We start from the raw sequence: 26,642 nt of genomic DNA on the forward strand, positions 1-26,642 counted from the left end.
TGATATGATATGATATGATATGATATGATATGATATGATATGATATATGTGATACAATGTGATATACAATATAATTCATCAGAATGCTTAAGGAGGAACTAACCAGGCTAGATTAGAAACTAAGCAAGTCAAAGCTTCCAAGATGATCAGTAGTGGGATCAGGAGTATGAGTGACTGCTGCTCTTGCAGCCTGGACAGGGTAGGGAGATTCATTCTTAAAGAGAAAAAAAGGGGGAGAAAAGCTAATTTCTCCATCTTAAGCTCCCTTTTCTCATTTTTGCTCAACAAATGCTCAGAGTTCCTGAAAATTATAAAATAATTGTTGGCAACTTCTTCCAGTGCTTAAAACCTTCAGATTTGGCTAACATTTCAGAGTCTCCTAGAACAGATCCCCTAGAGTACCTTTCTCCTTTTTTTTGCAACATGAACTATGTATTTAACACATTTTTTGTGGTCATGGTAGAACACACTGGAAAGTACAGGGTTGAATGTTGATAGCCTTTTTAAAACTGTCAGTAATTCTTGTAGTGGAAATGGTTATATTCTAGTACATTAAAAGAAATAAGAATAAAGATTCAGCTTAGTGAAAAGAGCTTTGAAGTTCCAAGTCATATGTGAAGTACATGACCTTGGAAAGTCACATGGGAATTACATGACCTTGGAAAAATGGTGCCAAATGTTCCTCATACCTGGAATAAACTGCCTAATCTACTTTTTAGTAACTTTGTCTTCCTTTAGGGGTCAATTCAGGAACCATCTCCTCCGTGAAGCTTTCTTTAATCTCCCCACATGTTAACATTCTCTTTCTTTTCAATTTTCCTTGTACTTTATTTATGACTTAGGGTTAGCAATTCCTTGGGACTCCCATTCCACCCTTATAGGAATCCTTGGGACCCCATATTCATTTCTTGACAAAAGAAACTACATAGAGCAACATGGAAGCTAGATTACTAAGTGTGCCTTACTCCCAAAATTCTCTGAGTTCTCAATGATAAGTTTTAATCTAGAACAAAAGCTAAGCAAAAGAGGCAGATGGGTGTTCTCTATTTGCTAGGCTTTTAGTCCTGCCTTTATTATGTGTACCAATCGGTGGAGGGCTTGGCTTTGGTGCTGAATCTGAGCCAATGAAACACTTTGCTGTCCCGCTTAGGAAGAGGTGGCCCCAGACTGAATTTACTAGTGTAGAATCTCACTAGGACTAAGCTCTGATGAGAAAATTGTCATCATAATTCTCATTGTTGTCAGAATTTTCCAGTGACTTGCAAATTCATTAGAGCATAAATAGAAAATTACTAAATATTTCCCTACTGTGCTTAAAAAATGAAGCTTCAGAAAGGCTGACCTTAAAAGCAGGGAATAGTTTAAGTTTGAGAGGCAGTGTGGTATAGCGAATAGAGTGCCGGACTTGGCGTCACGAAGGGCTGGGTTTCCAAATCCTGCCTCTGATCCTTAATATGCTGGGTGACCCTAGACAGGTTACTTCATCTCTGAGAGCCTTATTTTTCTCAACTGTAAAATAAAGGCATTGGACTTTACGGTTCCTCCCTGCCAGCTCTAAATCTATAATTCTAAGTACTGGCCAAGTCTGGCTTGTTACTTCACCATTTTATATTTTGTCCTCATTAATCCTAGTTAATTGGCCAGTTTGTTGATCCAGTTTAGAATCTCTAACATTCCAATATTTGTCATACTTCACGGAGTTTCTATCTATTAGAAACAGAGGGTATATTAAAAAGCTTCCAATCCAGGGCTTCTTAATTGGGGTTCCACAGACCACCATGGGGCTCTAGATAGATTTCAGGTAGTCTGTGACTTAGGATGGGAGGGGGGAATTACATTTTTAATTTTACTAACCTCTTACTGAAATTTGGCATTTCCTTCAATTATGAATTTTAAAAGCATTATTCCGAGAAGGGGTCCATGGGTTTGACCAGACTGCCAGAGGAGTCCATGGCACAAAAAAGGTGAAGAAGCCTCCATCTAAACTAACCCCCTAATTTTACACATGAGGCAACTGAGATCAAGAATGGTGAAGTGATTTCCCTGAGTAAATGACAAATCTAGGACTAGAGCCCAGGTTTCTTGACTCTTAGTACAAAGCACTTTCTTTCTTTTGTTCTTTTTTTATTTTTTGGAGGCAATCAGCTTTAAGTGACTCACCCAGGGTCACACAGCTAGCAAGTTTCTGAGAGTGGATTTGAACTCAGGTCCTCCTGACTCTAGGGCAGTACTTTATCCACTGTGCCTCATAGCCACCCCAATACAAATCTCTTTCAATCAGTCAACAAGCATTTATTAAATATCTACTGTCAGGCTCTGTACTAGACTTTGTGGTGGCATATACAAAGAATGAACAAATCCAATCTATGGTTTTATCTTTATGGGTACTCACCCCTCTAAAGCAAACCAAAGTCTCTCTCTACCTCTATCACATGGTCACTCTCATGATGAAACTCTCCAAAATTAACTATGCTGGTCTTTGGATGACATATACATATAGCCAATTGTTAGACCTGTACCTGATGCCTTTCCAAGCTTGATAGGAATTGTTAGAACTTGCAATTTATGGGCATAGCCTTAGAGAACCCAGGGACCCCTTCATGCCTGGATGAGGCTTCAGAGTAAGACTTTAACGGAGGGCTTTTTTTAATGGAGGCCTCCTCATCACCCAGTTGAAAGCAATGTCTTCCTTCCTTGTCAGGGTCTTTGCCCATACGGAATTCTTTTTTGTATCAAATAAGTATGTATACATGTGTTATCTCCCCCATTAGATCTCAAGTTCTAGGAGGGTAAGTACTGAAGAGTAGTTTGTTTGAGGGGGTTTTTTTCTGTCTTTGTACTCTTTGTACAAATAGGACCTTGCTCAACAAAAAGTTTTTGAATTGAATTTCCATTCCTCCTGCATGGTTCAGTCCCATATTGTGGTGGTGGTGTGGTGTTGTTATTGAGTCCAGTCTGACTCTTCACAAACCCACTTGGAATTTTCTTGGCAAAGATACTGGAGTGGTTTGCCCTTTCCTTCTCCAGCTCATTTTATAGATGAGGAAACTGAGGCAAACAGAGTTGGGTCACTTGCCCAGGGTCACATAGTAGGTGTCTCAGTCCAGATGTGAACTCAAGGAGATGTATCTTCCTGCATTCTGTCCACTGCACCACCTAGTTGCTCAATCACATATTCCCACCATCTAAACAATATTACAATAGCTTTCCAACTTACATCTCTTTCTTCAGTTTTTCCGTTCCTTTAGGCACGTCAACCGATTAATCTCACTGAAGCACAACTCTGACTCCTGTAATCAGAAAATTTCAATAGCTTCTGATCATCTATTAAACAAGTGTAATCTATCCATTATTCAAGACCCTTCATGATCTGGCTCAAAACTCCTTGCCCAGAATAATCTTCCACAACTCCCTTACCCTTACCTATCCTGTGCTTCAACAAAACTGAACAACTCAAACTACTTTCCTAACATTCTCTGTGGATTCTTAGCTATTTAAAAGCCTGGTGACATCCTTCCTATTCATCCCTTACTAGATGTATGACTTTAGACTTAGTCACTCTGAACTTCGTTTTCCTTCCTGGTAAAATGGGAATGATAATACCTACCCAATGTGCCTCACAGCTCAGATATATGTGACAAAGACAATGTATGTGAAAATATTTTGTTAAGGTCTAAGGTCTACAGTTAAGATCCAGTTCAAGAAGCCTTCCCTGAACCTCCTACTGTTGAGGGTTGGGAGAGATGAGGTCCAGGAACCCCAAGACTGGAGTTCCCAGACAAGGTGGTTGAGGGGGAGCACCTCTCAAGGACCTGAGTACTGGAGAGGGTAGGGGCCATCTGGAATGAATTCATGATCTCAAGCATTCCCTTTAAGACAAGGTGGCAAGATTTATTACACTTTACAGCAGGCAAGAGTTCTTAGGGAATCTGCAACCTTCCAGGGGTACAAATAAAGTTTTTATAGCAGATTTTGGGGTGAAACATGTCAATTAGGTGTTTTTGGGTGAGATTAGGGAGTGGTTAAGGGGTGGTCAATTCTTAAAGGAACATGCATTTTTTTGTATCTACTGCACAGAGTTCACTGGGAAATAGCCCAAGGTGGGGCTACCTGGAGGGGTGGTTTTAGCCCTGAAATGTCACTAAGTCAACTAATGGTCAGGGATGACTGGAAATATCCAGGCTGCTTCCATCAATGTCTTGTTAGAAAAGATGAATGTAAGGGAGTATACATATGTCTGGGTCTAACATGCACATGATAAGCCAGTGGGTAGTGAATATCTTTATGACTCAGTACATGGCCAGTTTAGCACATACACAGGGAGTCTGGACAATAAATTCTATAGGTACAGCTGGCTGCAGTATCAGGAGGAAAGATAAGTGTTTTGCTAGGGCATGCTGCCCTTGAACTGGAGAGGAACTGCCTGAGACAGTATTTTGAAGCTAGGGAGAGATGTGATTTTAGAACTGGATGTGGTTTTGGAATTGGGGTCCAGGCACAGGCACCCAAGCAGAGGCTAAGGAGAAATGTGATATTAGAATTAGGGTCCAAGCACAAGCACCCCTGTCACTACCAGAAGTGACCTCTTCCTCCTCTGAATCCCTGTAGGGCATGGAGCTCTCTTAATGCACGGAACTGTTGACGGTTCTTGTATCTACCCATCCTGACCCAAACTCTCTGCTGACCTCCAATCTCACATCCCCAGATGTCTTTCAGACATCTCAAACAGGATGTCCAATAGACATCTTCAACTCAATATATCCAAAACAGAACTCGTTATCTTTTCCTCGAAACCCTCCCCCACTCCTACTTTCACTATTGCCGTAGAGAGCAATACTATCCTCCTAGTCCCTCAGGCTCACAACCTAGGAGGCATCCTCAACTCCTATTTCTCACCCCCACCACCGCCATTCAAGCTGTCGCTAAGGCCTCTCAGTTTCACTTCTACAATGTCTCTCAAATACACCCCCTTCTCTCCTGTGACCTTGACCTAGTACAGGCCCTCATCACCTCATAGCTAGACTGTGGCAATAATCAGCTAGTGGGTCTGCCTGCCCCAGATCTGTCTCCACTCCAGTCTATCCTCCATTCAGCCACATACTCTTCAATCTTAGTGAACTGGCCTCCTGGCTGTTCCTCAAACAAGATACTTCATCTCTTGGCACCACGTATTTTCTCTGGCTCTCCCCAATGCTTGGAATACTTTTCCTCTTCCTCTCTGCCTTTTGACTTTCCCTGGCTTCCTTTAAGTCTCAACTAAAATCCCATCTTTTACTGGAAGCCTTTCCCAGATCCTCTTAATTCTAGTGCCTTCCTTCTGTTAATTATTTCCCATTTATCCTGTAGATAGTTTGCTGTTGTGTATGTATGAATATATATGCATATATATATATATATATATATATCCTGTACGTATGTACACACACACACACATCTCCTCTATAAATGTTTGCTCGTTGTCTCCTTCATTCAATTGTAAACTCCTTGAGGGCAGGAACTATCTTTCACCGTGTTTTGCAGCCCTAGTGTTTAGCACAGTCCCTGGCACATAATAGGCACTTAATAAAATGTTATTGATTGATTACAATTATTTGGTTATTTATCTTATCTCCTTTGTAACTCTGTGAGTCCCAGAGAACAGAGACTGTGTCTTAAGCATGTTTCTATCCCCCATACTTTTCCTATTTTCTCATTCCAGGGTCCAAACCTGGGCAGGCTTTTATTTCCAGGGATTTCCCCTTTCCCAGTCTTAAGGCGCTTCATGACTGCAAAAAACAATAGCTGACTTTTCAATGACAATTTCAGCACGTACTTCAGGCTGTCTGGGGTGTAGCAAGGTTTGCTCATTTGAGTTACTATGTAGCTTTACAAAGCAAACTAACAACTGCCTTTTCCTAGCCTAGCTCTGGAGGTTAGAGAAGGAACTTCGAAATCATTCCCAGGCTTGGCAGCTGGAAGACAGGAGCCGGGAGGATTAGCAAGCTTTTCAGTGTCCATAGAGCTTTATCCTGCTGTCTCAGGAGCGCCACCTTGTGGAATCCTCAGCTGATGTACCTCACAGAAAGCTGGTCCTTAAATTTTACATTGCAATTCTAGACCATTAAGTGTGCCCTTTACAATCTCTTTATTTCTAACCATAGAACTAGTTCTCGTGGGTTGCAGTTTCCTTCTTCAAGGTTGAGTGGAGGGTAGAGCTCAGTTATAAGTCATAAGAAATAAACGATGAAAAGGTACATATAGCCAAGGTTATAAATTCTGGATAAATACAAAATATTAGGCACATATATTATTAATATTCTAATTTTGATTGAAATAAGGCAACCCTTTTCCTGCCTGACAAAATGGTGTTTTTTATTGTATAGTTGCTATAGCGTTTCAACAGAGCATGTTGAATATTTCTGTATTGTTCTCTCAGTGTCCTAGGATGTAGCTTGTCCAGACTTGAGCTCATTAAAGTCAGCTGGAGGCTGCCTTACCATTGATTTCTTAGGGGCTTCTCCTTATTTATAACTATTTTCTTCTATCCTTCTGATTCCAAAGTCCCATTCTCTTTGGAAGAAAAAGAAGAGGCAAATTAAGATCTGAATAGTTCATTAATGTCATTCCATTCAGGGGGTCTTTTCCTTCTTGGATCCTATTTTGTCCACAACATAACTTTGCCCCCTCTCTTCTGGTCCTCTCTATTTCAATCATCCATTCCTCTTTATCACTCAGAATCAGGTCCAGAATAACAGTTCTCCTTTTCTATCCTACTCCATTTAAAGGATGAATTTTTCCCCATCTTTCTTTATTCTGAATTTAATAAACACCAAATAAAATTTCTCTATATATTATAGAATACAAAGGATTGTACACAAAAACATGAATTTCTGTTATGTAGTGCTTACTTTTCTTTTTAAATATTTAATAACTTCAACATATAATTTTCAAAGTTATTCTGCTTATCTGTAATTTTTTTAAATATATAATTAATATATTTATTTTTAGTTTTCAACATTCACTTCCATAAGATTTTGAGTTTTGAATTTTCTCCCCAAATTCCTCCCCCTCCCCAATACAGTGTGCAATCTGATATAGGCTGTACTTCTACATTCATATTAAACATATTTTCACATTAGTCATGATGTAAAGAAGAATTAGAATTATGGAAGGAACCACGAGAAAGAAGAAACAAAACAACAAAAGAAAAGGAGAGGAAATAATATGCTTCCCTCCTTCATTCAGACTGCAAAGTTCTTTCTCTGGATGTGGATAGCATTTTCTATCATGAGTCTTTTGGAGTTGTCTTAGATCCTTGCATTGCTGAGAAGAGTTAAATCTATCAAGGTCAGTCATAGCACAATGTGGCTGTTACTATGTACAGTGCTGTCCTGATTCTGCTCACTTCACTCAGCATCAGTTCGTGTAAGTCTTCCCAGGTTTTTCTGAAGTCTACCTGCTCATCATTTCTTATAGCACAATAGTATTCCATTACATTCATATACCACAACTTGTTTAGCCATTCCCCAATTGATGGGCATCCTCTCAATTTCCAATTCTTTACCCATTCACATTCATAGTTATAATTACTATCTGTGTCTTTCTCTCCATCCTGTTTTCTCTCTATTTATGTCTTTCTTTCTCCTTTCTCCCTTTCCCTCCTCACTAGAGTTTTGCTATTGACCACCACCTCCCTCAGTCTTCTGTCCCTTCTATCAGCCCCCCTCCTTTTTCTTCCCCTTTACCCTTACTACTTTTTCCCTCCCTTCTATCCACCCCTTCCCTTTTCTTTCCCCTTTCCCCTCCTACTTCTTATAGGGTAAGTTAGATTTCCATACCTAACTGATTATGTTGTTCCCTCTTAGAGCCAATCTGATAAGAATAAGATTCAGATAATGCTCATCTCCCTCCCTTCTTTCCCTCTACTGTAGTAGGTTTTTGTGCTCTTTCATGGGATGTAATTTACCCTTGTCTGCCTTTTCCTTTCCTCTTCTCCCAGTACAATCCCTTTTTACCACTTAATTAGATTTTTTAGCATCACATCAAAGTCAACTGCTACTCACGCCTTCTTTATCTGTAATTCTTTTGGGGCCTTCCTTCTGTTTTCTTCTCTCTCTCTCTCTCTCTCTCTCTCTCTCTCTCTCTCTCTCTCTCTCTGTCTCTCTCTCAGAGGGATCCTTGTTTAATCCTAGGCTTACTTTTCCTTTATTCCCTTCCAGATTGAAAAGGAAAAAGAAAAACAAAATTCTTGTAACAAATACGTGTGAAAACAAAACAAATTCACACATTGGCATGTCTAAAAAAGTATGTCTTGTTCTGCATTTTGAGTGTATCACCTCTCTGACAGGTATGCTTCATCATTGGTCCTCTAAAATCTACTGGTCATTGCATTGAGCAGAATTCTTAAGTCTTTCAAAATTGTCTTTGCAATGTTGTAATTATTGTATGAACTGTTCTGTTGGTTCTGCCCGCTTCACTCTGCATCAGTTCATACAACTCTTCTCAGGTTTCTCTAAAATCATTCCTTTCAGCATTTCTTGCAGCATAGTAGTACTGAGGAATGGAATTGTCCTTGAAGTTGACTGCCTGCAAAGGCCCATCCCCATTTTTATAGAGGTTAAGAGAAGTTAAATGACTTAACTTCATCCTGACATAGCTAGTTTAAAAACCTGGATTCTGTTCCTGGCTCTGGCACTTAACTAGCTGTGAAATGTTAGGCAAGTCATTTAGACTCTCTGTCCCTCAGTTTCCTCAATGGCAAAATGAGAATGATAACCTGCATCATTACACAATTAGTTATTAATTATCTGTGTAGTAATTAATAGGTATCACTAGACAATTAATACATCAAATAATTATCAACACAATTATATAATATATTACAGCATACTGGTATCACTAAGTCAAATGAAGGGGGAGGGAGTAAGCCTTTATATAGTGCCTACTATGTGCCAGGCACTCACTAAGCACTTTTTACAAATAGTATCTCTTTTGACCCACACAATAGTCCTTCAAGGTAAGTGCTTATCATTATCCTCATTTTACAATTGAGGAAACCAAGGCAAACAGAGGTTAAATGATATACCAGGGTCACACAACTAGTAAGTATCAAAGACTGGATTCCAATTCAGTTCTTCTTGATTCTAGGCCTGGCATTCTATTGACTGTACAACCTACTGAGATAATGAAAGTTGTCAAGTTAATAGAAATATTAAGGATTCTTAGGAAAGTGAATGGTAATTGCATCACAAATATAGGGTGTCCCCAAAGTCTTCATGCAGTTTTAGCCAATCAAAGCTTAAAACAACATGACGACTTTGGGGGCACCCTATATCTGGCTCTTATTATAGAATATGCTCTATGTTAGCTACAAGTCCTTAGCAGAAATGGTTCTCAGTTGGAATCTCATTATACTAGAAGTGCTGTTTTGAGAAGTCCTAATGAGCATGTTTTTTAGGGTAACCTACCCCCAACCCCAAATAAATAAAAGAGCATTTTTTCCCCTTAAGAATGCTTTTCTTTGAAGTTTTCGCAGACCATTTTATCGTACTTCACTTATGACTCCTCTCTTGAGTCTCAGGAATGTTTATTGACTGATTAATTAGCTATAGGCAAAGTCACTATTCTGATATCTTATATCTTCATTTCATGGCTTTTGTCATTCGGTTGTTTTCAGTCATGTCCAACTCTATGAGCCCATTTGGGGTTTTCTTGGCAGAGATACTGGAGTGGTTTACCATTTCCTTCTCCAGCTCATTTGACAGATGAGGAAACTGAGGCAAACAGGGTGAAGTGACTTGCCCACGGTCACACAGCTAGTAAGTATCTGAGGCTAGATTTGAACTCAGGACCATGAGTCTTCCTGACTCCAGGCCCAAGCCTCTCTCCACTACGCCCTATCCCAATGCTAGCTGCCTTTTCATGGCTTATAACCAGATTAATTACATGATTAAATATATAATATAATTTACTTGAAGATTTGAGTGTTAAATTAACACCTATCAGCTAGCATTAAGGAAAATTGTGCCTCATTGCTGTGAGAGTCTCTGACAGAGAGGCAGACTATATAGGGTATATAGTGAGGAGGGAACATACAGTAAAGAATACCTGTTTTGAAATCAGAAGACCCAGTTTGAGTCCTAACTCTGACATTTGTGAACTGTATGACCGTGGAAAAATCCTATTGCCAGCATGATGCCACAGAAAGAATGCACCTAACCTGGAATCCAGGCTCTGCTGGATGATGTTAGCCGAGTTACTTTACTTTTTTCTAGTTTCATCTCACCTGTAAAATAAGAGGGTTGGACTAGATGTCCTCTAATGTGTCTGCCAGCTGTACATCTAAAGTCTTATTATCCTATGACCTCTGAGCTTTACTATCCTCATCTAGAAAATAAAGGTAATACTCCTCTGCTCCTTCGGGCTAATATTATGGGGAAGGTGCATTGCAAACTGTAAAGTGTGACACGACTGTGAGGTATTATTATTAGGACACCCTGAGTAAGGACTGCAGAGGTTAATCTTCTTCCAAACCATTCTACCTTGAAAAGGAAAACAGAATAGAGAAAATAGCAATACAAATATTGCAGTTTTCTCCCCTTCAGTGCATAAAAGAAATAGAAATGAATGGCTGAGTCCCATTGGACAGTGCTAGCTTGTTATGCCCGTTCGCAGTACTCCGTGTGCCCTGTGCCTTCCGTACCCAAGGAAACAGACACTGAATTGCGAAATGGTTATGTAGAGTGTTTAAAACTCATCATTATGTAACCCCCCCCCCAAAACCAAGGTCAGACTGATGTATGAGCTCATGGTAATGACAGGAATTAATTGAATGATGAAGGACATTTATAGTGATGGAGAATTTGCAAAGTAGGTCAGTTTCTGCAAGGCCAAGAATACACTGAGATTTATTTTTTTTTCTTTCAGTTATTTGGGCTCTTTCATCCATAAACATGTAGTTACATACATTAGAAATCACTTTTACATCATTTGAAATAACAAATAGTTCACCGTTAAGCTATAATCAAACATATTTAGGGAGAGAAAAATCTAAACTGTCACAACTGTATATCCTTTTCCTATGAAAGGTATAGTCAACTAGACCATGGGCTCCATGAGTATAGGAACTATGTCTTATTCATCTTTGTGTCTCCACCCCCCCGGTCAAATATGGTGTCTGGCATAGTGCCTGGCACCAGAAGGTGCTTAGTGAGTACCTGTTCAGTAAATCAATAAATGCAAATTTACCTTCATACCTTTTCCTTTTATTCAGTAGCCTCTGACAGCTGAAACACAGTAGGCACTTAATATTTGTTTGTTGAATTAAATCAGCTACTTCATCCATCATGTTCCCAACGGCAGAATCAAAGAAAATGCCGTAGCTGAGTTTACAGATCTTTCTATCATGTGTAGAGTGTTTAGAAACATAACCTAGATAAACCAAGGCCTAATTGGTTATGTAGTAGTGTAACCTAGAAAATGGTGACACATGCTTTGGGACTTACCATTTCAAATCTTAAACTCTGAGACTCAACTTACTCTTATTTTGTAGGACTTTGAACTCAACAATGAGCTAAGGATGAATGTGCTCAATTTGTTGGAGGAAGTCTTGAGAGACCCGGACCTTCTACCCCAGGAAAGGAAAGCCACGGCCAATATACTGAGGTAAAGGCATTGTAAGAGGAGGCATTTTGTTTCATTGATTATGTGTCATGCTTCCTCGTGAACTGTATTATACCAAAGTAGGTCTGTCCCCTCAAATGCCACAAACTCTAGGACCAGAAAAAAATAATAGCTACCATTTATGTGGCCCTTTCAGGTGTGTGAAGTGTTTTACAGATATTATCTCATTTCAGCTAGTACTAGTGGGATGAAGGTGACCGTAGCCCCCAATGACTCTGAGGACAAGAATTGACCACACAAGGCTGTAATGGTGCTTTCTCATTAATGGATACTACCATATCAACTTTCCTTTCTTTGGGGATTTCTGTTTTAATAATAATAGCTAGCATTTATATAGTGCCTACTGTGTGCTAGGCACTGTGTTAAGCGCCTTTTACAAATATTGTCTCATTTGATCCTTAAAGCAACCCTGCAAGGTAGGTCCTATTATTCTCCCCATTTTCTAGATGGGGAAACTGAGGCAAGCAAGGGTAAATGGCTTGCCCAGGGTCACACAGCTGGTAAGTGTTACAGGATGGTAATGAGCTCACATCCTCAAGATTCAAGGCCCGGCATTCTATCCATTGCATTATCTAACTGCCCAGAACTGTTTTTAGAACATTAGGAATTATAATATTGCATTTGTTTTTCAAAGTAAGTGTCTGCATGGAGCAGGTAGAAACTAACTAATCACAGAACTAACTAATTATGAAGAAGGATCTCTGAGGTTCATGGACCCCCCCCCCCCAACCAACTGCCAGTCAGACTATTTCTGTTATTCTAGGCAAATATTCTTAAAAACAGTGAGAAGAGATTCCTTAGCCATCTATAAAACTCATTCTAGTATTCAATCACCCTTGTCCTAATGGGTGGTAATCTAAATCCCTTTTTTTGTGTGATTTCAGCTGATTGCCACCTCTACCCTCAGGGGTATCTATCTCATCACTAGTAAAGACAGCTCACATTTCTGTAGTGCTTTACGTTTCATAAAGTTCTTTTTTCCCAACAACTTTGTAAAAAGTAGTACAAGTATTTTCTTCATTTTACAGATGAGGAAACTGAGGCTCAGAGAGACTATGTAACTTTCCCACAGTCACACACCTAAAAGACGTCAGAAATGGTAGTTGAACTGAGGTCTTCGGACTCCCAGTGAAGTTGTTTAGTTATTGTAGAACTCCTCCTCCTCCTCTTCCTCCTCCTCTTCCTCCTCCTCTTCCTCCTCTTTTCCTCCTCCTCCTCTTCCTCCTCCTCATCTTCCTTCTCCTCTTCTTCCTCTCCTCCTCCTCTTCCTCCTTCTCCTTCTTTTCCCACTAGTCTTTATATTGTGCTTTAAGGTTTGCAAAGCACTTTACAAGTATCATCTAGCTTTATCTTCACAACAACCCTGTGAGTTAGGTGCTATTATTATCTAAGTGAAGAAACGGAGTCAGCCAGAGGTAAGGTGCTTGCCCAGGGTTATACCGCAAGTGTCTGAAACAATTTGAACTCAAGTCTTCCTGGGGACAGCTAAGTGGCGCACTGGATGGAGAGCCAGGCCTGGGAGTCAGGAAGACTCATCTTCAAATCTGACCTCAGACACTTACTAGCTGTGTGACCCTGGGCAAGTCACTTAAACTTGTTTGCCTCCAGTTTTCTCATCTGTCGAACGAGCTGGAGAAGGAAATGGCAAACCATTCCAGTATCTTTGCCAAGAGTTGGACATGACTAAAAAACGACCAAATTCTCTTCCTGACTCAAGTCAGCTCCAGCCTTCTATCCAGTGTGCCACTTAACTATACAGGCAGTATACCAGGCATCTTCCCAAGAGTCTTTAAGAGTGCTGTAAGCCTATAATGGCAGCACCATAGGCATCATTTATGGTAGACTTGGAATGAGGTGATGAAGCTTGTAAGTTGGGGGAGGGGGGTAGTTTTGCAAGTGTACAGTGGTTTGAACCAGTCTAGTTTTTGCTTCAAAACCGTTTAAACATGAATAAGCAGAGTGTGTATATAGACTTCCTAATGTGTGTGCCCTGACCAGAAATGCTACTCTGTGGTTAGTATGTCAGCGTTTTTATTTGCTGTTACTGCACTATTTCAGAGTCCTGGGGAGTGTGGGAGACAAGTTCAGTGCGAACTGAAGTGATTCTCAATGATGTATGACAGGGAATTACAAGGTCACCAGAAAATCTCTCAGCAGAATCACAGGACAGCCTGATGATGTTCATGCTGTAACAAGGTCCCTGAGCTAGCCCCAGCAGGCAGTCCCAATGGTGAAGAGGCTAACAGGCCAAGCTCCAAGTCCCTGAAGAATTCCGACTCTTTTCTCTGACTCTTTACTTAGAACAGTACTCTGACCCATAGAAACCAGCTAGAAATGAAAGGAGGCCTTTTACCTCTGGATTATGTTGGCCAGGCTTGATGGGGCTAAGCTGACAGATCAGATACACAGCCCCAAAGGTAGTGGTGGCTAAAAGACTTGTTGGAGCAATCATGACTGACCTCTCCTCACTTCCTCTAGGCTTGGCTCCAAGAAAACTTTGTAGTGCTGACCCTTCCTCTGAGGAACCTTGTTTTTTTTTCCATACCTCTGACTCTCTTAAGCTGTAAATCGCTGCCCCCTTCTGTGTAGCTGCCTTGTACCTTTATTAAATCTTGCTACTGCTTTCCTTGCTCAATACCAGTTCCGCCCCTTATTTCCCTTCTGCCTATCAGTTTGCCTTTAATTCCTTATTTGACAACGAGTCAGTCATCAAGCATTTATAAAGCACCTACTAAATGCTAGGCACTGGTTAGTCCATAGCAAGACCTCATAGGCATACTGCAGGGGTACAGAGAACATCTTTGCTTTCATTCAAATCCTGCTAAGATGTGAAAAACTTACAACAGCAAAAAGCCCCTATTAGTCCATTGTTTTGGGGACATAATTCCGGGCTTTAAGAAATGAAGCCTTGATTTCATTTGATGAGAGATTATATCTGTGAAGGAATGATTCCCACTTAGGGTGCCAGTATGATGGTAAGAGTAGAAAAGTGGTATGGAGATCAAAGCATCGATTTGCTCTCTCTCTCTTTTTTGCTTTGTTTTGTTTCTTCTTTCTCATGGATCATCCTGTTGGTTATAATTCTTCTTTGCTACATGACTAATGTGAAAATGTGTTTAATGTGAATGTATATGTAGAGTCTGTATCAGATTGCATACTGTCTTGGGGATGGGGGAGGGGAAGAAAAGGGAGAAAATTTGGAACTCAAAAGCTTGTGGAACTGAATGTGGTAAACTAAAAATAAATTAATTAATTAAAAATTAATTAATTAAGAATTTTTTTAAAAAAGAAAGAAAAGTGATATGGGAAGGAGATGGTGAGATGGAAAGAATGCTGGGTTTGGAACCAGAAGGCCAGGGTTCAAATCCCACCTCTGCCTTTTAATACCTGTGAGATCATTTCATGCCCTCTTGGCCTCAGTTTCCTCATTTGGTGGGAATGATCTCTTGTCATTCTAAGTGTGGAATAGGTTTAATAATGCACTAAAAGTGTAATTAGGAGATTTGGGATTGGCTCTCTTCTATGGGGACCTGGGGAAGTGGGCAGAATGAATAGCCTGAGCTGAGAAGGGTTTGACCTCGACTCTCAGCCAGGAAACAGTAACTTAAGACATGACTTCAAAGGGAATTCAGACTGTCTGAATCAGGAAGAATGCATCTACTTCTGGCCACTGGAAAGAGCTGATGTGATACAGACAGGCTTCTGTGGAAGGAGTGCATCAGTCAACGAGACCACATGCACCTATTGAAACTAAGCCCAGATGCTAGCTTGGAATCACCAAGGAAGTGTTGAAGGGTAGAATCAGACTTAATGATCAGGTAAGTGATATGCTTCAGGTAAATGTACAAGGTCAAGAATTCCAAGGACACAGAACCATAAAGATGTCCAAGATGGCAGTAAAGGATTGCTGCTGCCAGCCTAGGCCAGGGCAGGCTTCCTCCTTTATCCAAAGTAGGAATAGGTGGGGTCAGATGCACTCCCAGGGACCAAGGCAGGACTGAGAGGGGCCAGTGCTCTGGTTGAGCAAAAATGCAGCAATGCTCAACAAAGATGCAGCAAAGATGACCCTGGGAAAAGACTATTCAGAATTAAATTCTGTAGACTCTAAAATAGAATCATAGATCTAGAGCTGAAAGGGACCTTAAAGGTGAGGCCACCTAGTCCAACTACCCTGTTTTACAGAGGAGGAAACAGGTTCAGTGAGATCACACAGGAAAAGAGCCTGCGGATGAGGCCCTCTGCCCCCAGAACCTCATGCTCTTTCCACTCTGCTGTGCTTAGTCCATTCTCTCCCTTTCACAAATGAGAAAACCAAGGCCAAAGGGAGTGAGATGTTTAAGGGACACAGATGTTTAAGGGCTGCTCTGGAACTAGGATCCAGGTCTTTTGATTCCTACTTAAGTCACCCACAATCTTTCAGTCTGGTGATTTTCATTTTGCTTGAGGGGAAAAATCCCAAGCTTACAAGTGGTGATATTTCCCTTTTACTAGTGCATAAATGATGTTTCTAATTTAAATGCAGCATGTAATTGTGATGGTACTTGGTAATGTTTGTGTGACCACTTCTACAATAAAAATTTGTTACTTTGAATGTTTTTACTTCTAAAAATAAATTTCTGTGAAATTTTAAAAAAAGAATTAAGTTCTAAGAAAGATTTGAGAATCTCATTATACCTGGCAGATCAAAAATTTTCATCAAAATCTCCCATAGGCCACAAATCTCAATAATGACTGATTATCTACCCTATGCCCAACATAAGGATGAAATGAGAAAAAGAAACCAGAGATAGGTGTCCTGTGGCACAGTGGGCCACAAGCACTGGGCTTGGAGTCAGGGAGACTCCTCTTTCTGAGTTCAAATCCAGCCTTGGATGGCAAGTCACTTAACCCTATTTGTCTCAGTTTTCCCACTTGTAAAATGAGCTGGAGAAGGAAATGGAAAACCACTTTAGTATCTTTACCAAAAAACCCCCAAATGGGGTCACAAAGAGTTGGACATGACTGAAATGACTCAACAGTGTCTGTAAATCCAGCCAACTTGTGATAAGACTTTACTGGCTAGAAGGTCAGAGTTCTGAAAATTTGGCTAGCTCAGTACTTTTTGTGTAGGTCCAGAGATAGAGAGCAGCCCTAGAAAACTTGCCCTGAGATCATAGCACTCTGTGGATCATTATCCAATCAGACCCATAGCTGATGAGTCCTTGAGGGACCAGGACCAGCCAGAGGACACATTAGTTAAAATATATACATAAATATGAAAAATATAATAATCAGCAAGGCAGATAAAGTGACAATAAAGGCTGCCTTCACGTACACTTGGGGAACAATCTCAACCTCCCATGCGTAATTTTGTGCCAGTGTGGAAAGAACACATATGACTTGAACACATGTATGGAGAAGCTATGATAAGGGAGAGATGTATGACCAGGACACATGCCTAGCCAGGGAAATTCTTATCTCCATTGGTGCAAGGCTGCCAATGCCCTTTGGTGATGTCGGCATCTCGTTACCATCACTTAATAATGTTACACTCATCTTCTCTAGGGTCTTTGCTAGGTGCCTTGGTTACTTATCTGCTCTGTGCTGCAATCTACTGGGCGTCAACTCTTCCGACTCGTCCACTGAACTAAAGGGTAGAGGTGAGAGGGTAGGTTGAGTCTGTAAGCCACTATTCCTAGCTAAGGGCAGCCTTTACTTATATTTTCTTTTTTTCCGCAGTCTTTTTACTTGGTTCTAATATTTCTTATTGTCTTGTGAAATCACTGAGTTCTGTTATGCTACATTCTGCTTTTCAGGAAGCCCCACTCCTGGGGTAAGATGTTCTGACTTCTATTCTAAGCTATTAACTCTTCCAGGTTTACTTATCACTTGCTTCATTGTTTCTAGTTTCTGGTTTAGGAGTCTTTGTGGCCAAACCATCTTTTCTCCAGGCCCCACTTTGTACTTGTGGAGTTATTTTTTTCTTTTCACTTGACTTTATGGGCTTCTCTTTACCTACGGTATTTCTTTGTTGTTTCAGGCATTTTCTTCTGTTTACTGCCTCCAGCCTCACTCTCTGAATTGGCCTTTTGTGCTAGTCAGACCAGATCTTCTCCTTTCTGAACCCATGGTTGTGGTTACCTGTGCTGCTCTGGACAATCTGTATCTGGTGGCTAAGACTGTCCATCCCTGTCTTCTGGGACCATCTCCTAGTGACTTACTATGGATCTGGGCATAACATAGATTTTTACTATTTTTATAATCATCATCACCATCTGAGGAAAGTGTTATATGAAATTCTAGACCTGTTCTAAGGAACAAAAGTCTATCGTACTTCTATCTGTGTATATACGTTATCTTTTAGCAAAACAAACCATGATCTGACCTTTGTGTTGTATTTATCTTACGTAAAAGCAAAACACACACTGAAGAATCCATCTAAGTTGTACTTAAAGTATTAAGATTATATCCATGACCTTTAAAAAAGTACCAGATCTCCTTCACCATCTAATGCATTATCAAGTCAGGGGATGGTGCCGTTACCTATGTAAGCAGGAGGGCAGCACATGAAAACAGAGAGAGCTCAGGCCAGTTTAAGCCTAGAGGGAGAACTATAGCAGAGCAGTGCAGCTCTGGAGGGATGGGTTACTCCAGTTGATGTTTTTATATTCTCCTCTGTTGTCCCTGGGAGAAATCTCATGCATTGGGCTCTGTGGAATGCTGCCTGAAATCTTGGACACTTTGAACACCAAAAGGCTAGAAAGTTATTTCTTCATGTCACATTGTCAACAACAGTTATTTCTTTGATACTTTATGTTTATATATAATACTTATATATATTATAATTATTATGTATTTGTAAATATATGATATAAATTTATAATTACCTTAATAATTATAAATTTATAATTATATAGTTATAAATCATATTTATAAATATGATTGTATATATATATATTTATATTCCTCGATACTTTCTCCCTATATGTGGAAATGCCTGGAGCCTTGACAACAAGGAAATGTTTATTTCCTAGCTTCCCATATGGACCTAGATCAGAAGTTCTTAACCTGGGATCTGTGAAGTTCTAAAAAAATATTTTGATAACCCTATTTCAACACAACTGTTCTCCTTGATAATCCTATGTGTAATCCTATTTTATTCATTTAAAAACATTATTCTGAGAGGGGGTCCATAGGCTTTGCTAGAATGCCAAAGAGGTCCATGACTCAAAAAAAGTTAAGAACTCCTTGGCTAGTATATCAGATAAGTTTCAAATGTAATGCAGGCAGATTTTCCACTTGGTTGTTTCAGAGGAACTAATAATCACACCTAGTGTCCGGGTTGTGAGATATCTAGCTCATTGTATATGATGTTAGAAGTCCAGACCTCAGTTTCCTCTTGGAAGCCTGAGCCCCAGGCTTGCTAGAAAGATGATGTCATATATGCATGTAATACACTTGGATCTTTCTCAGGGGCTTTGAAAAATTTCCACATAGAATAAAGTTGAATGACACAGCAAGATCTGATATTACCAATGAACATATAAATAGATGTCATCAGTGGAAATCCTTACCCAAAATTTGCAGTATATAGGGAGGATTTATTATTCAGTATTTTGTATGTTTAAAGAGAAAGTATGTTTTTGCTCTTCATTTCAATTTGGTATTTCTTAAATGCCTGCTCTGTGAGGTACATTGTGCCAAGCCAGGGATAAGGGCAGCCAAGAGTGACCAGGTGGTGTCTGGCTAGTGCTGATGGCTCAGGTTAACAAGGTCTCGAGTCTGGGAGAACAGATGGAGTCCATAGAAGAGCAGAGGCAACCCTAGAGTGGGCTCAGACCCTGAGGCTGTGGCTGTTGGCCATGTATCCTGATGTCAGATGCCTGCTGGGTGTAGACCATGTGTCACAATAGGTTTTAATCATTGCCAGGAGATGAATATAGGGTAAGCCTTTTCCTTAATTTGGTAAAGTGAGGAGACTCTCACTCTTCAGAAGGAAAAAAGAACCACCTGGTTTCTCTGGCTTCTTTCAAGTCTCACCTCAGATCCCATCTTCTTCAAGAAGTCTTTCCTGTGATCCCTCCTCATCCCCACTCCCTCACAGTTAATGCTTCCCTCTGAGATTTTGTTTTTGTTGTTCAGTCTTTCAGTCCCATCTGACTCTTTGTGACCCTGTGGACCAGAGCACACCAGGCCCTTCTATCCTCTACCATCTCTCAATGTCTTTCCAAGCTCATGTTTGTTGTTAACATGATGCAATCTATCCATCTCATCCTTTGCCATCTCCCTTTCCTTTTGCCATCAATGTTTCCCAACATCCGGGTCTATTCCAATGAGTCACGTCTTCTCGTTATGTGGTCAAAGTATTTAAGCTTCAGCTTCAGTATTTGACCTTCCAGTGACTATCCTGGATTGATTTAAGTATTGACGAATTTGATCTCCTTGCTATCCAAGGGGCTCTCAAAAGTCTCACTGTCTTATCATGGTGGAGAGGCTAGAATAGCTTAATGAAACTATGAGCTATGCTGTGTAGGGTTACCCAAGATGGACAGGTTGGAGAGTTCTGACAAAAGGAGATCCACTGGAAAAGGAAATGGCAAACCCTCTGTGATTACCTTTCATCTATCCTGTACATATCTTGTATGTATGTGGTCTCCCCTATTAGAAGGTAAGCTCCTTGAGGGCAGAGACTTTCTGTTTCCCCTTCTTCGTATCCCCAGTGAGTATCACGTAGCAAATACTTAATAAAGTCTTGTTAACTTGACTTGAGCAAGTTGTCTGGCAAAGAAATAAGATTTATGAATGTAAACAAATTGAAATCAAAGTATCTCCCATTTATTAGTTAAATTCAGCCCTGAAAGAAAATAGGGTGGAATGCTAATAATTGAAGAAGACATCAAACATCACATGATACTAAGTCAAAGGCTATTACTTATTAATGATAATGAAGCTAAAACACTTTTTCTAGTGAATTTTTCCATGGTCAAGGTTGATTAGTCCATTGTCAAGCTATGAAAATCAAAAGAATGTCAGGGTCCATATAACAGTACAGTGAATGATAACTTAATCATGGCAGTCTCACCACAATTTGCATAATGGTCATTAATTCTACAATGCAAATCACACTAGTTTTTCAACAACTATGAATCTATGTTTGGGGAAGATCAGCCGACAAGAGAGTGACTAGAGATCCCTTTGCAAGACCTTTGCATTTGTAAAAGTACCAGAAGGAAAGAGTGTTTGATATTAATCTCTACATCTTTCGGTTTGTCTGAGAGATCTTATTTAGTCTTATAAAATCTCAGAAAATGGACTAACTTTTTAAAGATGCCCATCTACTGTAGGTTAAGATTCAGTAAAAGGATTGCTGCAAAATTTTGCAAGGCCCAGTGTGGAATCACCAACACCACTTGAGGCAGTTAGATGATTCAGTAGAAAGAGCATCGAAGTCAGGAAGTCCAGAGTCCAAATCCAGCTTCTGAGATGTATTAGCTGTGTGACCCTGGGTAAGTCACTTAACCTCTGTTTGCCTCAATTTCCTTACATGTAAAATGTGGCTAACAATAGTACCTCCAGGGGTGTCATAAAGATAAAATGAGATAATATTTGTAAGAAATTTGGAAACCTCAAAGTGCTGTATAAGTGGTAGCTATTATTTTGAATGTTTGAACAATTATTTCAATTAAAATATAGTTCAATAATATTCAAAATGTTTGAGTATTTGGGGATATCCTCCTGTCTGACCTGGCAAAGATGCAGGCCATCTATGCCTGCCAATCCTGTGCAGCTCTAGTTCATCTCCTCCTGATGGGGATGGGATATGAACCCCTAAAAGGAAAAGAGCGTGTCTTTGAGATCTGGACCTATTTTGACTATTCAAATAGTCATGATTAATAGACAAAGTCATAGGACTGTAACAGAATTGAAATCTATTGGGATAAGAGAATACTGGGGGACTACATGGAATGGAAATTTAAATTCTTGACCAACCTAATGTAAAAAAGAGCGTCACCACAGAATCATAATAAAATTTAGACCTAGAAATCACGTAGCCTAACTCCCTCATTTTATGGATGAGAAATTGAGGCATAGAGAAGCTTATATAATTAATCAAAACAGAATAAGGATTTGAACTCAGCTCCTCTGACTCAAAACCTAGCGCTCTTTCTCCCAAGCCTTGCGGCTTCCTTCACTAGTGAATGGTTCTGGAGTAAGAGACTAGTTTCCATAAATTTTTTTGACACTTTTACTATGTTTTGCCTTTTCTCTGGGGTTAAGTAAGGGCAACTGTAAATTAGATACTGTTAGCTTGAATGCTTGCATGGGCCCTGGGACTCTTTTGTCCACATCATTGGAGACTTAAACATGAGGTATATTCTGATATTCTCAGAGGAAATACGGGTAGGGACAAAATGAGTCAGATTCTGAGGTTCTTAGGAAAATTCCTGACTCCAGGCCCAGCGTTCCATCCATTTCTATACCTAGGTGCCCCTTGATTTGTATATAGAAGACACAAAAATATTGTATAGATGGGAGAGTAAGCATATAGGTCAATAGTCATCGATATTTTTCTTGGTCACTTTTTCGGGTATTAATAGTGTCCATGATTTCTCCTATACCTTTTGAATCTTTTCCGCTTTCAGATACTTGTATATTGATCCTCTAATAAATATGTCCCCTCCAGCACAGATCTGTGGCCGTACTCAGTCTTTTCTGGTCAGGTGGCTAAAGTGAGGGACACCAGTTGGATGGCCTGTGTGCTCCACTGGTATCCTGTCAATATCCAACAAAATCAAGTGGGAGTGTTGAAGTTTAAGGGTGGTGGTACCCCTAAATAGTGATGCACACGTCCTGCCTCAAAAGAATTCGACCCAAGCCTTCTTTCAGACAAAGACAAGGTTTATTAGATCACTGGTCTGAGTGGGTGAGATTTTAAGAATCTGCCATATTTGTGACACCTGTATTAATAAGCAGGACAGATTGAATCTGAGCATTGGCCAGACTCTTAAGGAATCTGAGCACTTTATTGGAGGCAAGGTGGATCTTTTATGCGGAAGACTGTGGGAACAGAGAAAGGGTCTAGATGGAATTAAGGAGTGGCTGTCTAGAATGGGGCCAGGTGAAGACAATAAAAGGGCACTTAATTAACCTGGAGGGGCTGATTGACTCAGGGTAATGAACGCCAGGGACCTGGGCCACATGGGAAAGTCCAAGGCTCTTCCTTTTTGGGGTCCAGATCTCAAAGACATGGTCTTTTCCTTTTAGGGGTTCATATCCCAACTCCATCAGGAGGAGATGACCTAGAGTTGCACAGGATTGGCAGGCACAGATGGCCTGCATCTTTGCCGGGTCAGACAGGAGCATATCCCCACCAATGAGATCCCAGATCCTTTGGATTGTGTGTGTATTGAGTTTGTTTCAGGCACTGTGCTAGATGCTGGGGATTCATACAAAAATAAAAATCCTTGCCTTTAAGGAGTTTACATTCTGCTGGGGGTTGGGAGCCAGGAGTGCAATAATATGTACCCAGGTAAGTAAATACAAACTATCTACAAAGTAAACTTGTGGCATAGGAGACCACTAGCAACTGGGGAAATCAATAAAACCCTATTATTATCCAAAGTAGCTCCTGAGCTACAGATTCCAGGAGGTTGAAGTTAAGGGAGAACATTGAAAGCAGGAGGGGACAGCCTGAGCAGAGAAGCAGAGTTGGCGGTTGGAGATGGACTGTCATGGATGGGAAGCAGCCAGTTTGGCTGGAACATTGAGTGCATGAGGAGGAATACTGTGTAATCAGCCTGGAAAAATAGGTTGAAGCCAGATTGTGCGATGGGCTTTGGGCTTTAAATGCCAAGCAGAGTAGTTTGTATTTTATCCTTAGAGGCTTAATGCAACCACTGAAGCTTCTCCAGTAGGGAAGTGGCACAGTCAGACCTATGGAGTCATGATATCAGTTTGGCAGCTGTATGGAAAATGCATTGAAGTGGAAAGAGTCTGGAGACAAGGACAATAATTACGAGGCTACCACAGTTAATCCAGGTGAGAGGCGATAAGGGCCCAAGCTATGGTATTGTCCATGTGCGTGGAGAGGAAGGGACAGGTGCAAGAGATTTTGTGTAACTAGAGTCAACAAGAATTAACAACTGATTGTACGTCAGTGGTGATTAGTAGTGAAGAGTCAAGGATGACCGACTTCTAGGGTACAAACCTAGTTGACTGTTTTGGACAGACATGTTGAATTTGAGATGCACAGAAGACATCAAAGTGAGGTCATCGGATATATAGGACTTGGACTCGGCAGAGAGATAAGGGATGGATATGTGGATTGGGGAGTCATTTGTGTAGAACTAATCATAGTTGAACCTGTGGCAGCTGATGAGGTTACCAAGAATCTGTAGAGAGAAGAGAAAGGGGTCAAGGATAGAGCCCTGAAGCATACGCACACGTAGTGAACAGGGCATGCATGATGATCCTGCAGAAAATCCTGAGCCTGATTATACCAAAGGGAAGAGAAGAGAAGAAGAAACCTTATCATAAAAACCAAGGAGGGAGACAGTATCCTTTGCCAAGAAAACCCCAAACGGGGTCACGAAGAGTCAGAATGAAATGACTAAAACACGAATCAATTGCATCACTGTTATCTGAAGCACCCTTAATGCTGATTCACCTAAGTAATAGTTATTAGCAGAGCATGTGACAGAGGACTTTCACATAGGATGTGCCTTTTCTCGTCCACATGGTAAACTTTGATGGCTTATGGGGTTCTAGATAGCATTGTTTTAGCTCATAGTTCCCTTAACGACAGCATGATATAGTGGATGGGGTACTAGACTGGGGCTGAGAAGACCTGGGTTCAAATCCTGCCTCATCTACTTACTTGCTGAAGGACTCCATGCCAGTCCCTCATACCTCATATTCCTCATTTGTAAAATGAAAGAGTTGGTTTCCGTGGCCTCTAAGGTCCCTTCCAGCTCTAAACACATGATCCCATCTTCTTTATTATTTATAATAACTATTACTATATAATTTATGCATAACTATAATTATATAGAGTGTATGATTATATTATTGTGTATTATCTAATTTATGTATAATATGATTATATATAATTACATGATTGTATATTATGATTATATATAATATATATTACATAATAATATATATAACCAAATAATCATATATATAAATTAAATGATTATATATAATATATACTTTTTATCATATAGTTCCTTTCCTACATATAATTATATGTGTTATTATGTGTTATAATAATAACTATGAGCTAAAACAATGCTATTTGGAGACCCGTAAGTTTTACCAAATGGATGAGAAGAGGCACATCTCATATGAAAGTCCTCTGTCACATTTTCTGCTAATCACCATTACTTAGGTGAATTAGCATTCACTAGGTATTTTTGTAAGCTACGGGAGCCAAATATTGTAGGTATTGTTGCCTAATAATGCAGAGAGACCCAACTTTCCCAAAACGGACCCACGTCCTAAACGTTAGACTTGTAACCCAAACAAAAGCAGTGCCATCGACATTGAGGTTATCGTACCATAAAGTGAACTTCCGCATCTTAAGTCTCTAAAATTGTCATGATGTACTTGAATCAACTGGAGCATTTCCTCACGTATGTGAAGCCAGTCCAGGACCAAAGTAACCTGGGGTCTGCCTCTATTCGTAAATTCTCATGAGCTTTCACTGGTGTATTTACTTTTGCTGTCCTGTACAGGCACTACGAAATTCACCACCTGCTTAGTGGCAGCACTGGGGCTAGAATCCAGGCTTTATGTGCTTTTTCCATCATCCCAGGATACCTTCTCTGGCTTAATCAGTGCAATATATGCAAGCTTGGTTATCATCAAATGTCATCTTCTCTTCATAACATTTAAAAATTATGTTTAAAATGCTTCAAGATTCTTTAAGCATTATATTTTTAGAAACTGTTTTAGTACCGCACTTAAATGGTCTGAAGACTTATTTACAACTCAAAAAATGAATGAATGAATAAATAAAGCATTTATTATGTGCTTACTATGGGCAAAGCACTGTGCTAAATAGAAATAGAAAAGTAAAACAGTCCTTGCCCACAAAGACCTAACATTCTAATAGGGGAGATATGCATATGGAACATCTCAGCTTCTAGTTAGATGGAAAATTCCCAAGGTCCTTAGGGTACAGTGGCAAAGAAGATCTTATGCTGCTTCTTTAATATCATTTCCACTGATAAAATCATGTAAGTTTCCAATACTGAATCATTTAACGGTGCCAAGGACTTTCCCTTCTGGATCTTCAGTAGCTGTGGGTGTAGCACCTGCAAGGGGGATTGCCAGGCTGCATCTCCACAAGTGGGGCAATTAGGTGGCACCATAATATACAGAGCTCTCTTTGTGAGTTCAAATCTGGCCTCAGACACTTAACTAGATAGATATGTGACCCTGGGCAAGTCACTTCACCCTGTTTGCCTTAGTTTCCTCATCTGTCAAATGAGCTGGAGAAGAACATGGCAAACCAAGAAAACCCCACATGGTATCACAAAAAGATACAACTGAATAACATCACATCAATACAACCAATTTCTTTTGTTATTATTTTATTTATTTTTTGCCCAAGGTCACACAGCTAGTAAATGTCAAGCATCTGAGGCCGGACTTGAACTCAGGTCCTTCTGACTCCAGGGCCAGTGCTGTACTCACTGCACCACCTAGCTGCCCCATTACAACCAATTTCTGTTGAGTATCCATTTGTTCCACCCAACCTCTTGGGCCTAAGTTTATATACCTTTCAACAGGGGGGAATAAGATGTGTTTTAAATACTTTTTACTCTTGCCCATAGTTAAAAATCTATCTTATGTAGAATTTTTTGGTCTTTTTTTTAGGGCCCTCTCTCAAGATGATCAAGATGATACTCACCTCAAAATGGAGGATATAATCCAAATAGTAAGTGTGCCCACATTTGTGTCCCATCACTATAGGTTAAATCTCTGAACATGACCTC

General features: G+C 40.1%; 1 protein-coding gene across 2 annotated transcripts in view; it reads left to right on the forward strand.

Moving 5' to 3' along the window:
* RASGRF2 (Ras protein specific guanine nucleotide releasing factor 2) overlaps positions 1-26,642 on the forward strand; it is a 336,581-nt gene that overhangs the window by 292,265 nt on the left and 17,674 nt on the right. For both annotated transcript variants that reach the window (XM_036735869.1, XM_036735878.1), the window contains exons 19-20: positions 11,531-11,643; positions 26,524-26,584. In XM_036735869.1, coding sequence (XP_036591764.1) covers positions 11,531-11,643; positions 26,524-26,584 — 174 coding nt within the window. The remainder of the gene's footprint in view (positions 1-11,530; positions 11,644-26,523; positions 26,585-26,642) is intronic.

This window comes from Trichosurus vulpecula, chromosome 1 (assembly GCF_011100635.1).
Source record: "Trichosurus vulpecula isolate mTriVul1 chromosome 1, mTriVul1.pri, whole genome shotgun sequence".
NCBI classification, from domain to species: Eukaryota; Metazoa; Chordata; class Mammalia; order Diprotodontia; family Phalangeridae; genus Trichosurus; species Trichosurus vulpecula.